Source organism: Taudactylus pleione, unplaced genomic scaffold (genome assembly GCF_031769625.1).
Source record: "Taudactylus pleione unplaced genomic scaffold, aTauple2 ptg001378l, whole genome shotgun sequence".
NCBI lineage: Eukaryota > Metazoa > Chordata > Amphibia > Anura > Myobatrachidae > Taudactylus > Taudactylus pleione.
This window is the reverse complement of record NW_028285778.1, coordinates 109736-122506: the sequence shown is the minus strand read 5'-3', so window position 1 is coordinate 122506 and position 12771 is coordinate 109736. Positions and strand designations below refer to the sequence as shown.

Below are 12771 nucleotides of genomic sequence, written 5' to 3'. Positions count from 1 at the left end.
GTAATGTATAGACCATGCCTGCACTCTGTTACACATAGTGAGATGGAGATATGGAGAGTGTGAGGACACAGCATTGTACAGCTAGTATGACCTGTGTGTGATATAATGTATAGACCATGCCTGCACTCTGTTACACATACTGAGATGGAGATATGGAGAGTGTGAGGACACAGCAGGGTGCAGCTAGTATGTCCTGTGTGTGATATAATGTATAGACCATGCCTGCACTCTGTTACACATACTGAGATGGAGATATGGAGAGTGTGAGGACACAGCAGGGTGCAGCTAGTATGTCCTGTGTGTGATATAATGTATAGACCATGCCTGCACTCTGTTACATATGCCGAGATGGAGATTTGTCTTTTTTACGGACTACTCCCCGGCCAGTGTTACTCCTACACCTAAACCGCCTCTTGACAATCATCAGCAAATACTTGATGAAGTCACTGAATGTATGGAGATGTTGGGGTACAGCTGGGCACATTTTTCTTAGAGTTACACAGTATGGGGATGTAGGGGTACAACTGGGCACTTCTTATTAAAGTTACACAGTATAGTATAGTTCTGCAGGGGTGCTAATTCCCATATAATTATTCTGTTCCCAGCAGATGGACACAGCCGCAGGACTAACTCGGGGAGACGACTCATATTATCTCCAAATTGTGACCTAGACAATAATAGCTTCTCACAGGACTCTCCAGGAGAAAACCCCTTTACTCCTAGTATACATTCAACATCTCATAGTGCAGATATATCATCTGATCCTTCTAACGATGAAGATTATCCTGGTTGCGTTACAAATAGTTCAGATCACACAAGTGTTAAACAATTTTCATGTTCTGAATGTGGGAAAGGTTTTACAAAGCAGATCAGTCTTTCTAAACATCAGAAGAGAGGACACGCAACTGAAAGGCCTTTTCTGTGTTCTGAGTGCAGGAAATGTTTTATAATGAGAGGAGGTCTTACTAGACATACAAAGATTCACAAAAGTGAGAGAGCATATTCATGTTCTGAGTGTGGGAAATGTTTTATAGATAAACCACATCTTGTTACACATCAGAGAATTCATACAGGTGAGAAACCATTTCCATGCTCTGAGTGTGGAAAATGTTTTATAGATAAATCACATCTTGTTACACATCAGAGAATTCATACAGGTGAGAAACCTTTTTTATGTTCTGAGTGTGGGAAATGTTTTATACATAAATCAAGTCTTGTTAGACATCTGAGAAGTCACACAGGTGAGAAACCATTTTCATGTCCTGAGTGTGGGAAATGTTTTACACAGAAATCAGATCTTGTTATACATCAGAGATATCACACAGGTGAGAAACCATTTCTATGTCCTGACTGTGGGAAAAGTTTTACACAGAAATCAGATCTTGTTACACATAAGAGAAGACACACAGGTGATCAGCCATTTTCATGTTCTCAGTGTGGGAAAGGTTTTACTAAGCAGAAGAGTCTTTCTATGCATCAGAAGAGAGTTCACGCAGCTGGAAGGCCTTTTCCGTGTTGTGAGTGATGGAAATGTTTTATAATCAGAGGTGCTCTTACTAGACAAACAAAGATTCACACAGGTGAGAGACCATTTCCATGTTCTGAGTGTGGGAAATGTTTTACAATGAAATAGAAATTGCAGCGATATTTGCAGTACTGTAATATCATTGGGAATTATCAGAACAAGCATAAATATAATATTACACTAGATTGTTGTCCCTGCTTGATGAAGGATAAATTACATTTACATTATCACACTATGGGCCTGATTCAGCAGCATAAGCAAATGTAGCTGCAGTCTCTTACAGATCGCAGGTGCTAATATATGCTAATGCCGAGGCACAGCCGCCATAACCACGCCCACTGCTGCCTTCTCATTGTTCAATGTCGCACTCCTGTGTAATCATCGGTACCATCGGCGCATATCAAGTAGTCACGCAGCATTTACATCAGGTCTGACCAGCCGCAAACACTGCAGCTCTCCTGACACGCAGAGAGGTCTCATGCTACAGCTGCCATCGTTATGGCTAATTTATGCCCATGACATGGCGATCACATGGACAGACACGCCTGCAGTTTTCTGTCCACCCCCCTGTTCCCTCTGTGCGTCCGTATTTGCAATGTGATCGCTGTGTGTGCGCAGTGTGACTTATATGTAGGCGTGATGGCAAATATTCGCTCTATCTGTGTAACTATCGTCATCATGTGTCCACGGGTGACTCAGCTCCTATATACTAATATATTACACTTTATTATATATCCACACGGATGTTACCAACATAGAGCTCCAACAGGTTCCTCATGTAATGGCTTTCAGTTTCCTTATTCTATCAGATCAGAGGTTCCCAAACTTCTCTTATTACAGGACGGGTATTAAGGATATCCATGCTTGAGCGCAGTTGGCTTATTTAGTGCCTCAGTCAGTTTGAATTAACCATTTGGACTCAAGCATGGATATCCTTACACCCTTGACTGTATGGCGTAGTGTGGAAGCTCTGGATTAGATTATTATTGTGCTATTAGCCTATTTGTGTAATAACAAGACCACATGATGTAATATAGGGACATAACTAATCTGTCATCATGGCCATTTACAGATTGTCCTTCGTATGTCCTGCACCGTCATCTCCCACAGTGGTGACACCACCAGTAATGTGCAGGGTCAGGAGATGAAGATTATTTGGTAGCGAGGAAATCACAGAAAGGACCATACAAGCTTTGTTATACACCTACAAATATATGAGATAAAGAGTTTGGTAACAAGTAAGAAAACCAAACGCCGCACGAACCTGTCTGACGTCCATGTGGGGTAACACAGCTGCGTGTGGCGCTTGTTTGTTAGTGTTTACCACATTGTTTGACCTGAGTGTTTTTGTACATTGTGAGTAAAGCTGGAATAGTGACCAGTTGTCCTGTCGGTGGTGCACATGTTTTGTGATGGCCTAGGTGTAAGACCTAGTGATTTGCTGTAAGACGGGATTTAGTGGAAACACTGATATTACCAGAGATGTCACAAGGAAGTGTAGAGGTTTCTGCAATGAGGGTGAGCTGTGTCTCACGGGCTGGTCACACTAGGCCACTGCTGGCAGGAGAATATAATATAGACATGGGGACAGCTATACTTTGCAGCAACTATATATACATGGGAAATATAACAACACATAAGATGTTTAATAAAATGCATCACGTATAATTGAGATGCAATATCACTGAGATAAGTGGAATTTCAGTAGCAGCTCAGAGAGAAGCTATTCTCTACCGCGTCATGGAGAAACTAGATACATTGTATCAAAACAAATGGACACAGTCTGTCGAGTAAATAAGATACCTAGTAACAATTATACACACTGAGCCCAATACAGAGAGCCAGATATATCTCCATGCAAATGTATAACACTGAGCCCAATACAGAGAGCCAGATATATCTCCATGCAAATGTATAACACTGAGCCCAATACAGAGAGCCAGATATATCTCCATGCAAATGTATAACACAGAGCCAGATATATCTCCATGCAAATGTATAACACTGAGCACAATACAGAGAGCCAGATATATCTCCATGCAAATGTATAACACTGAGCCCAATACAGAGAGCCAGATATATCTCCATGCAAATGTATAACACTGAGCCCAATACAGAGAGCCAGATATATCTCCATGCAAATGTATAACACAGAGCCAGATATATCTCCATGCAAATGTATAACACTGAGCACAATACAGAGAGCCAGATATATCTCCATGCAAATGTATAACACTGAGCCCAATACAGATAGCCAGAGATATCTCCATGCAAATGTATAACACTGAGCCCAATACAGAGAGCCAGAGATATCTCCATGCAAATGTATAACACAGCCCAATACAGAGAGCCAGATATATCTCCATGCAAATGTATAACACAGAGCCAGATATATCTCCATGCAAATGTATAACACTGAGCACAATACAGAGAGCCAGATATATCTCCATGCAAATGTATAACACTGAGCCCAATACAGATAGCCAGAGATATCTCCATGCAAATGTATAACACTGAGCCCAATACAGAGAGCCAGATATATCTCCATGCAAATGTATAACACTGAGCCCAGTACAGAGAGCCAGAGATATCTCAATGCAAATGTATAACACTGAGCCCAATACAGAGAGCCAGAGATATCTCCATGCAAATGTATAACACAGCCCAATACAGAGAGCCAGAGATATCTCCATGCAAATGTATAACACTGAGCCCAATACAGAGAGCCAGAGATATCTCCATGCAAATGTATAACACTGAGCCCAATACAGAGAGCCAGAGATATCTCCATGCAAATGTATAACACTGAGCCCAATACAGAGAGCCAGAGATATCTCCATGCAAATGTATAACACAGCCCAATACAGAGAGCCAGATATATCTCCATGCAAATGTATAACACTGAGCCCAATACAGAGAGCCAGAGATATCTCCATGCAAATGTATAACACTGAGCCCAATACAGGGAGCCAGAGATATTGCCATGCAAATGTATAACACAGCCCAATACAGAGAGCCAGAGATATCTCCATGAAAATGTATAACACTGAGCCCAATACAGAGAGCCAGAGATATCTCCATGCAAATGTATAACACTGAGCCCAATACAGAGAGCCAGAGATATCTCCATGCAAATGTATAACACTGAGCCCAATACAGAGAGTCAGAGATAACACCATGCAAATGTATAACACTGAGCCCAATACAGGGAGCCAGAGATATCTCCATGCAAATGTATAACACTGAGCCCAATACAGAGAGTCAGAGATATCTCCATGCAAATGAATAACACTGAGCCCAATACACAGAGCCAGATATATCTCCATGCAAATGTATAACACTGAGCCCAATACACAGAGCCAGATATATCTCCATGCAAATGTATAACACTGAGCCCAATACAGAGAGCCAGATATATCTCCATGCAAATGTATAACACTGAGCCCAATACAGGGTGCCAGATATATCTCCATGCAAATGTATAACACTGAGCCCAATACACAGAGCCAGATATATCTCCATGCAAATGTATAACACTGAGCCCAATACAGAGAGCCAGAGATATCTCCATGCAAATGTATAACACTGAGCTCAATACAGAGAGCCAGAGATATCTCCATGCAAATGTATAACACTGAGCCCAATACAGAGAGCCAGATATATCTCCATGCAAATGTATAACACTGAGCCCAATACAGAGAGCCAGATATATCTCCATGCAAATTTATAACACTGAGCTCAATACAGAGAGCCAGATATATCTCCATGCAAATGTATAACACTGAGCTCAATACAGAGAGCCAGAGATATCTCCATGCAAATGTATAACACTGAGCCCAATACAGAGAGCCAGATATATCTCCATGCAAATGTATAACACTGAGCCCAATACAGAGAGCCAGAGATATCTCCATGCAGATGTATAACACTGAGCCCAATACAGAGAGCCAGAGATATCTCCATGGAAATGTATAACACTGAGCCTAATACAGAGAGCCAGAGATATCTCCATGGAAATGAATAACACTGAAAGTCACTGATAAAGATATTATTTTAGGTCTCTTTAAAGGGTAGAATAATCAATTTAGAGACTTATGCTCTTTATTGAGGGTATATTATAAGTATATAAAATATTAGGCACGGATATGAAATAATTATATAAGGAGTAATACATAGCCCCTTATCAACTAGAGTAAGAGAATAAATAACACCTCATAATAAATCAGTTGATTGTCAGTAAATCTCTTATAGGAATTACTAATAACAAGGAACATGAGGGCTCTCCTCCCAAGTGGCAGATTTTATACACTATTTCTATGTATATACACAACTATCATTTTACTATTTCGCTGCTATTTAGAAACTTATTTTAAGTGATGATATAAATAAAAGTTATGTTTTAGTTGAACACATGAATACATTGGACAGATACTATATGTATGTAACTAGGGGGTAAGTGCACTACAGTAGAAAACCTCTTTTTCTTTGCAGTAAATAAATAAAGGGGCATTAGTGTCCCTCCTGTATGACACCAGGATCCGTGTGAAGGAATAATAGGTACCAAGCAATACAATATAATATAACGGTGATTATCCCCATCACGTATATAATTACAGGATAAGTGAGTGACTAGTACAAGCCGAGGTCAGGGCCACAGAAGAACAAACGTCAGACATAAGCCGGGTCACTATTGGTCAGTCAGACATAAGCCCGGTCACTATTGGTCAGTCAGACATAAGCCCGGTCACTATTGGTCAGTCAGACATAAGCCCGGTCACTATTGGTCAGTCAGGCATAAGCCGGGTCACTATTGGTCAGTCAGACATAAGCCGGGTCACTATTGGTCAGTCAGACAATTACTATGACTCATTCAGAACTGGATATAAACTGACATAAGGCCGTATTACTCTGTCACTTTAGGTACCGGTGATTATAGGTATATATTGCGGTGATTATAGGTATATATTGGGGTGATTATAGGTATATATTGGTTGTACCAGCTCTCTGTATTCCTAGGTTCTTGTTATGCAGTTTTTTATTGTTTTGTGTGTTAGCTTTATCCTAATTTAGTATCTTTATACTGTGACTGTCTTAGTGTCCATTTCTCATACCCAAACAAGAAAGGTTTTGTCTTACACGTGTGCCCCTCTCTCCTGTCTCCTGTCACTGTGACACCGCTCTGGTGTTGGGGATTTGCTCTTTGATGGGCACCTGCATGGATACACTGACCTGTCCTGTTATTACCTCCTATCATGGTATATATCAGCATTTTGTTAGTACATATGTATTAGATAATGTCATCTCTATTGTATGTGTGCCATGGAGGGAATGACAGCACTGTGCGAGTATCATATCCTGCAGCTTATAATACATGAGTAATACAGAAATGACACATTGTACACAAGCCATGAATAATAACAGGAATTGCTCTGTATGAGTAACTGGACGTTACAGGACTATTATGTGCAGGATGTTACTCTCATCATTAATGTAAGGACCATATTATACCAAAGAGAGAAAGCCAGGACAGCTATTCCTCATGGATGGCTCCTAATACGTACAGACCCCACCTGATGGAAAATGCCAGGATGCTGCACATCTCTGAGCGTTGGATGTATGATCTGTTATCTATATACAGGTGCACAGCACAGCGTCACTGTACCAGTATGCCGGGAGCTTCACATAATTACTGTGTTCCGTTACCTAGCTGTATCCATGTCAGTCTTGTCTGATCATAGTTGTAATGGAGTTATATGAGCTGAATTACTCTGTTCTGTTACCTAGCTGCATCCATGTCTAATCATAGTGGTATGAGCTGAAATACTCTGTGCTGCAGTTACAGTTTTCTTTAGTTACAGATTTCCAGCACCGCCCACCTTATCTGCTGCTTGTGTGTCTGCCCCCAGGTTTGCAGGATACAGCAGCTGCTCATTTTATAATCTGCTTTTCTTGCACTATTCTAGCAGCAAAACATTCACATAATATTATAGTAATCTGTAGTATTAAATATTCAATAAATAACATTCCAAGTGTTACTACAGGAGGAAACTATATTCTTCTAATCTTGCAATAAAATGACTCTGATGTAGAAAATTCTGCCTCACTGCTGTGTTTAGTATAACTTGTGTATAAAGGAAAAGGCGAGGTGTGGGGGGAATGAGGGAGAGGGTGATATATAATATAATAATACTATATTTTGTATATTTTGATAGTAATGTTCAGTAATAAAATATTATCCATGGGAAAATAAACTACAATTGTAAGTAAAGCCCCTAATTTGGGGTAATGGGTACGAGGACCTGTGTATAATGTGGTGTAATGGGTACGAGGACCTGTGTATAATGTGATGTAATGGGTACGAGGACCTGTGTGTAATGTGGTGTAATGGGTACGAGGACCTGTGTATAATGTGATGTAATGGGTACGAGGACCCGCGTGTAATGTGGTAACGGGTACGAGGACCCGCGTGTAATGTGGTGTAACGGGTACGAGGACCCGCGTGTAATGTGGTGTAATGGATACAAGGACCTGTAGTCAGAAGAAACTTTTCTGATCTATTTCTTAGAGAACTGGTTTGTGTAGCGCTCAGACCTATTACTAAGTGGTATTGTTATAAATGATAGGGTGATGTGTAAAAGAAGAATGGACCCAAAATGTTGCAAGATAATAGTTTACTGGTCACAGTAGACAGCAGCGGTACACAGAATATTGGTGCTTGTACAGAGAGATGTAGCAATCAAAGATGTGGGTTGTAGACATTGTGAAGCCCAGGGCAAAAGTTCCTAGCTGGGCCTAGCTGTGCCCCCCCCCCCCTGCAACCGATCGGGGAAGGAGCGTTTCCATGCGGAACACCCCCAATTCATCACACTAGTACACAAATGTCTAGAAACAAAAACAAGATACACATACATATTGTTGGTACATACAGAGACTCATATACACACATATCAATAGGTATACATATATTCATATACAGTAACACAATTGCATAAAAAAGCCACAGACTCAGAATGCCCAGCAGCTGGCTCCCAGACGGGAGGTGAGAGCAGGGGAGGAGAGCTGGGGATGGTCATCTGCACCTGTATCACAGCAGAGGTCATAGACAGGCAGCCCAGCAGCTGGCTCCTAGAGGATGGGATGTGAGAGCAGGGGAGGAGGGCCGGGGATGGTCATCTGCACTTGTATCACAGCAGAGGTCATAGACTGGCAGCCCAGCAGCTGGCTCCTAGAGGACGGGAGGTGAGAGCAGGGGAGGAGAGCTGGGGATGGTCATCTGCACCTGTATCACAGCAGAGGTCATAGACTGGCAGCCCAGCAGCTGGCTCCTAGAGGACAGGAGGTGAGAGCAGGGGAGGAGAGCTGGGGATGGTCATCTGCACCTGTATTACAGCAGAGGTCATAGACTGGCAGCTCCACAGCTGGCTCCTAGAGGACGGGAGGTGAGAGCAGGGGAGGAGAGCTGGGAATGGTTATCTGCACCTGTATCACAGCAGAGGTCATAGACTGGCAGCCCAGCAGCTGGCTCCTAGAGGACAGGAGGTGAGAGCAGGGGAGGAGAGCTGGGAATGGTCATCTGCACCTGTATCACAGCAGAGGTCATAGACTGGCAGCCCAGCAGCTGGCTCCCAGAGGACGGGAGGTGAGAGCAGGGGAGGAGAGCTGGGAATGGTCATCTGCACTTGTATCACAGTAGAGATCATAGACAGGCAGCCCAGCAGCTGGCTCCTAGAGGACGGGAGGTGAGAGCAGGGGAGGAGAGCTGGGAATGGTCATCTGCACCTGTATCACAGCAGAGATCATAGACAGGCAGCCCAGCAGCTGGCTCCTAGAGGATGGGAGGTGAGAGCAGGGGAAGAGACCTGGGAATGGTCATCTGCACTTGTATCACAGCAGAGGTCATAGACTGGCAGCCCAGCAGCTGGTTCCTAGAGGACGGGAGGTGAGAGCAGGGGAGGAGAGCTGGGAATGGTCATCTGCACTTGTATCACAGCAGAGGTCATAGACTGGCAGCTCCACAGCTGGCTCCTAGAGGACGGGAGGTGAGAGCAGGGGAGGAGAGCTGGGGATGGTCATGTGCACCTGTATTACAGCAGAGGTCATAGACTGGCAGCCCTGCAGCTGGCTCCTAGAGGATGGGAGGTGAGAGCAGGGGAAGAGAGCTGGGAATGGTCATCTGCACTTGTATCACAGCAGAGGTCACAGACTGGCAGCCCAGCAGCTGGCTCCTAGAGGATGGGAGGTGAGAGTAGGGGAGGAGAGCTGGGGATGGTCATCTGCACTTGTATCACAGCGGAGGTCATAGACTGGCAGCCCAGCAGCTGGCTCCTAGAGGATGGGAGGTGAGAGTAGGGGAGGAGAGCTGGGGATGGTCGTCTGCACTTGTATCACAGCAGAGGTCATAGACTGGCAGCCCGGCAGCTGGCTCCTAGAGAATGGGAGGTGAGAGTAGGGGATGGTCATCTGCACTTGTATCGCAGTAGAGGTCATAGACTGGCAGCCCAGCAGCTGGCTCCTAGAGGACAGGAGGTGAGAGTAGGGGAGGAGAGCTGGGGATGGTCATCTGCACCTGTATCACAGCAGAGGTCATAGACTGGCAGCCCGGCAGCTGGCTCCCAGAGGACGGGAGGTGAGAGTAGGGGAGGAGAGCTGGGAATGGTCATCTGCACCTTTATCACAGCAGAGGTCATAGACTGGCAGGCCAGCAGCTGGCTCCTAGAGGACAGGAGGTGAGAGAAGGGGAGGAGAGCTGGGGATGGTCATCTGCACCTGTATCACAGCAGAGGTCATAGACTGGCAGCCCTGCAGCTGGCTCCTAGAGGACAGGAGGTGAGAGCAGGGGAGGAGAGCTGGGGATGGTCATCTGCAACTGTATCACAGCGGAGGTCATAGACTGGCAGCCCAGCAGCTGGCTCCTAGAGGATGGGAGGTGAGAGCAGGGGAGGAGAGCTGGGAATGGTCATCTGCACCTGTATCACAGCAGAGGTCATAGACTGGCAGCCCAGCAGCTGGCTCCTAGAGGATGGGAGGTGAGAGCAGGTGAGAGCTGGGGATGGTCATCTGCACCTGTATCACAGCAGAGGTCATAGACTGGCAGCCCAGCAGCTGGCTCCTAGAGGACGGGAGGTGAGAGCAGGAGAAGAGCTGGGAATGGTCATCTGCACTTGTATCACAGCAGAGGTCATAGACTGGCAGCCCAGCAGCTGGCTCCTAGAGGACAGGAGGTGAGAGCAGGGGAGGAGAGCTGGGGATGGTCATCTGCACCTGTATCACAGCAGAGGTCATAGACTGGCAGCCCAGCAGCTGGCTCCTAGAGGACAGGAGGTGAGAGCTGGGGATGGTCATCTGCCCCTGTATCACAGCAGAGGTCATAGACTGGCAGCCCAGGAGCTGGCTCCTAGAGGACGGGAGGTGAGAGCAGGGGAGGAGAGCTGGGAATGGTCATCTGCACTTGTATCACAGCAGAGGTCATAGACTGGCAGCCCAGCAGCTGGTTCCTAGAGGACGGGAGGTGAGAGCAGGGGAGGAGAGCTGGGAATAGTCATCTGCACTTGTATCACAGCAGAGGTCATAGACTGGCAGCTCCACAGCTGGCTCCTAGAGGACGGGAGGTGAGAGCAGGGGAGGAGAGCTGGGGATGGTCATCTGCACCTGTATTACAGCAGAGGTCATAGACTGGCAGCCCAGCAGCTGGCTCCTAGAGGACGGGAGGTGAGAGCAGGGGAGGAGAGCTGGGAATGGTCATCTGCACTTGTATCACAGCAGAGGTCACAGACTGGCAGCCCAGCAGCTGGCTCCTAGAGGATGGGAGGTGAGAGTAGGGGAGGAGAGCTGGGGATGGTCATCTGCACTTGTATCACAGCGGAGGTCATAGACTGGCAGCCCAGCAGCTGGCTCCTAGAGGATGGGAGGTGAGAGTAGGGGAGGAGAGCTGGGGATGGTCGTCTGCACTTGTATCACAGCAGAGGTCACAGACTGGCAGCCCGGCAGCTGGCTCCTAGAGAATGGGAGGTGAGAGTAGGGGATGGTCATCTGCACTTGTATCGCTGTAGAGGTCATAGACTGGCAGCCCAGCAGCTGGCTCCTAGAGAACTGGAGGTGAGAGTAGGGGAGGAGAGCTGGGGATGGTCATCTGCACCTGTATCACAGCAGAGGTCATAGACTGGCAGCCCGGCAGCTGGCTCCTAGAGGACGGGAGGTGAGAGTAGGGGAGGAGAGCTGGGAATGGTCATCTGCACCTTTATCACTGCAGAGGTCATAGACTGGCAGCCCGGCAGCTGGCTCCTAGAGGACGGGAGGTGAGAGCAGGGGAGGAGAGCTGGGGATGGTCATCTGCACTTGTATCGCAGTAGAGGTCATAGACTGGCAGCCCAGCAGCTGGCTCCTAGAGGACAGGAGGTGAAAGTAGGGGAGGAGAGCTGGGGATGGTCATCTGCACCTGTATCACAGCAGAGGTCATAGACTGGCAGCCCTGCAACTGGCTCCTAGAGGACAGGAGGTGAGAGCAGGGGAGGAGAGCTGGGGATGGTCATCTGCAACTGTATCACAGCGGAGGTCATAGACTGGCAGCCCAGCAGCTGGCTCCTAGAGGATGGGAGGTGAGAGCAGGGGAGGAGAGCTGGGAATGGTCATCTGCACCTGTATCACAGCAGAGGTCATAGACTGGCAGCCCAGCAGCTGGCTCCTAGAGGATGGGAGGTGAGAGCAGGTGAGAGCTGGGGATGGTCATCTGCACCTGTATCACAGCAGAGGTCATAGACTGGCAGCCCAGCAGCTGGCTCCTAGAGGACGGGAGGTGAGAGCAGGAGAAGAGCTGGGAATGTTCATCTGCACTTGTATCACAGCAGAGGTCATAGACTGGCAGCCCAGCAGCTGGCTCCTAGAGGATGGGAGGTGAGAGCAGGGGAGGAGAGCTGGGTATGTTCATCTGCACCTGTATCACAGCAAAGGTCATAGACTGGCAGCCCAGCAGCTGGCTCCTAGAGGACAGGAGGTGAGAGCAGGAGAAGAGCTGGGGATGGTCATCTGCACCTGTATCACAGCAGAGGTCATAGACTGGCAGCCCTGCAGCTGGCTCCTAGAGGACAGGAGGTGAGAGTAGGGGAGGAGAGCTGGGGATGGTCATCTGCACCTTTATCACAGCAGAGGTCATAGACTGGCAGCCCAGCAGCTGGCTCCTAGAGGACAGGAGGTGAGAGCAGGGGAGGAGAGCTGGGGATGGTCATCTGCACCTGTATCACAGCGGAGGT

At 46.7% G+C, this 12771-nt stretch overlaps 1 protein-coding gene across 1 annotated transcript in view; it reads left to right on the top strand.

Annotated features, from left to right (window-relative positions):
- Positions 1-2001, top strand: part of LOC148442965 (uncharacterized) — a 142875-nt gene extending 140874 nt beyond the window's left edge. The window contains 1 exon segment of the mRNA XM_088463460.1: positions 606-2001. Coding sequence (XP_088319586.1) covers positions 606-1525 — 920 coding nt within the window. The 3' untranslated portion in view covers positions 1526-2001.
- The last annotated feature ends 10770 nt before the right edge of the window (positions 2002-12771 follow it).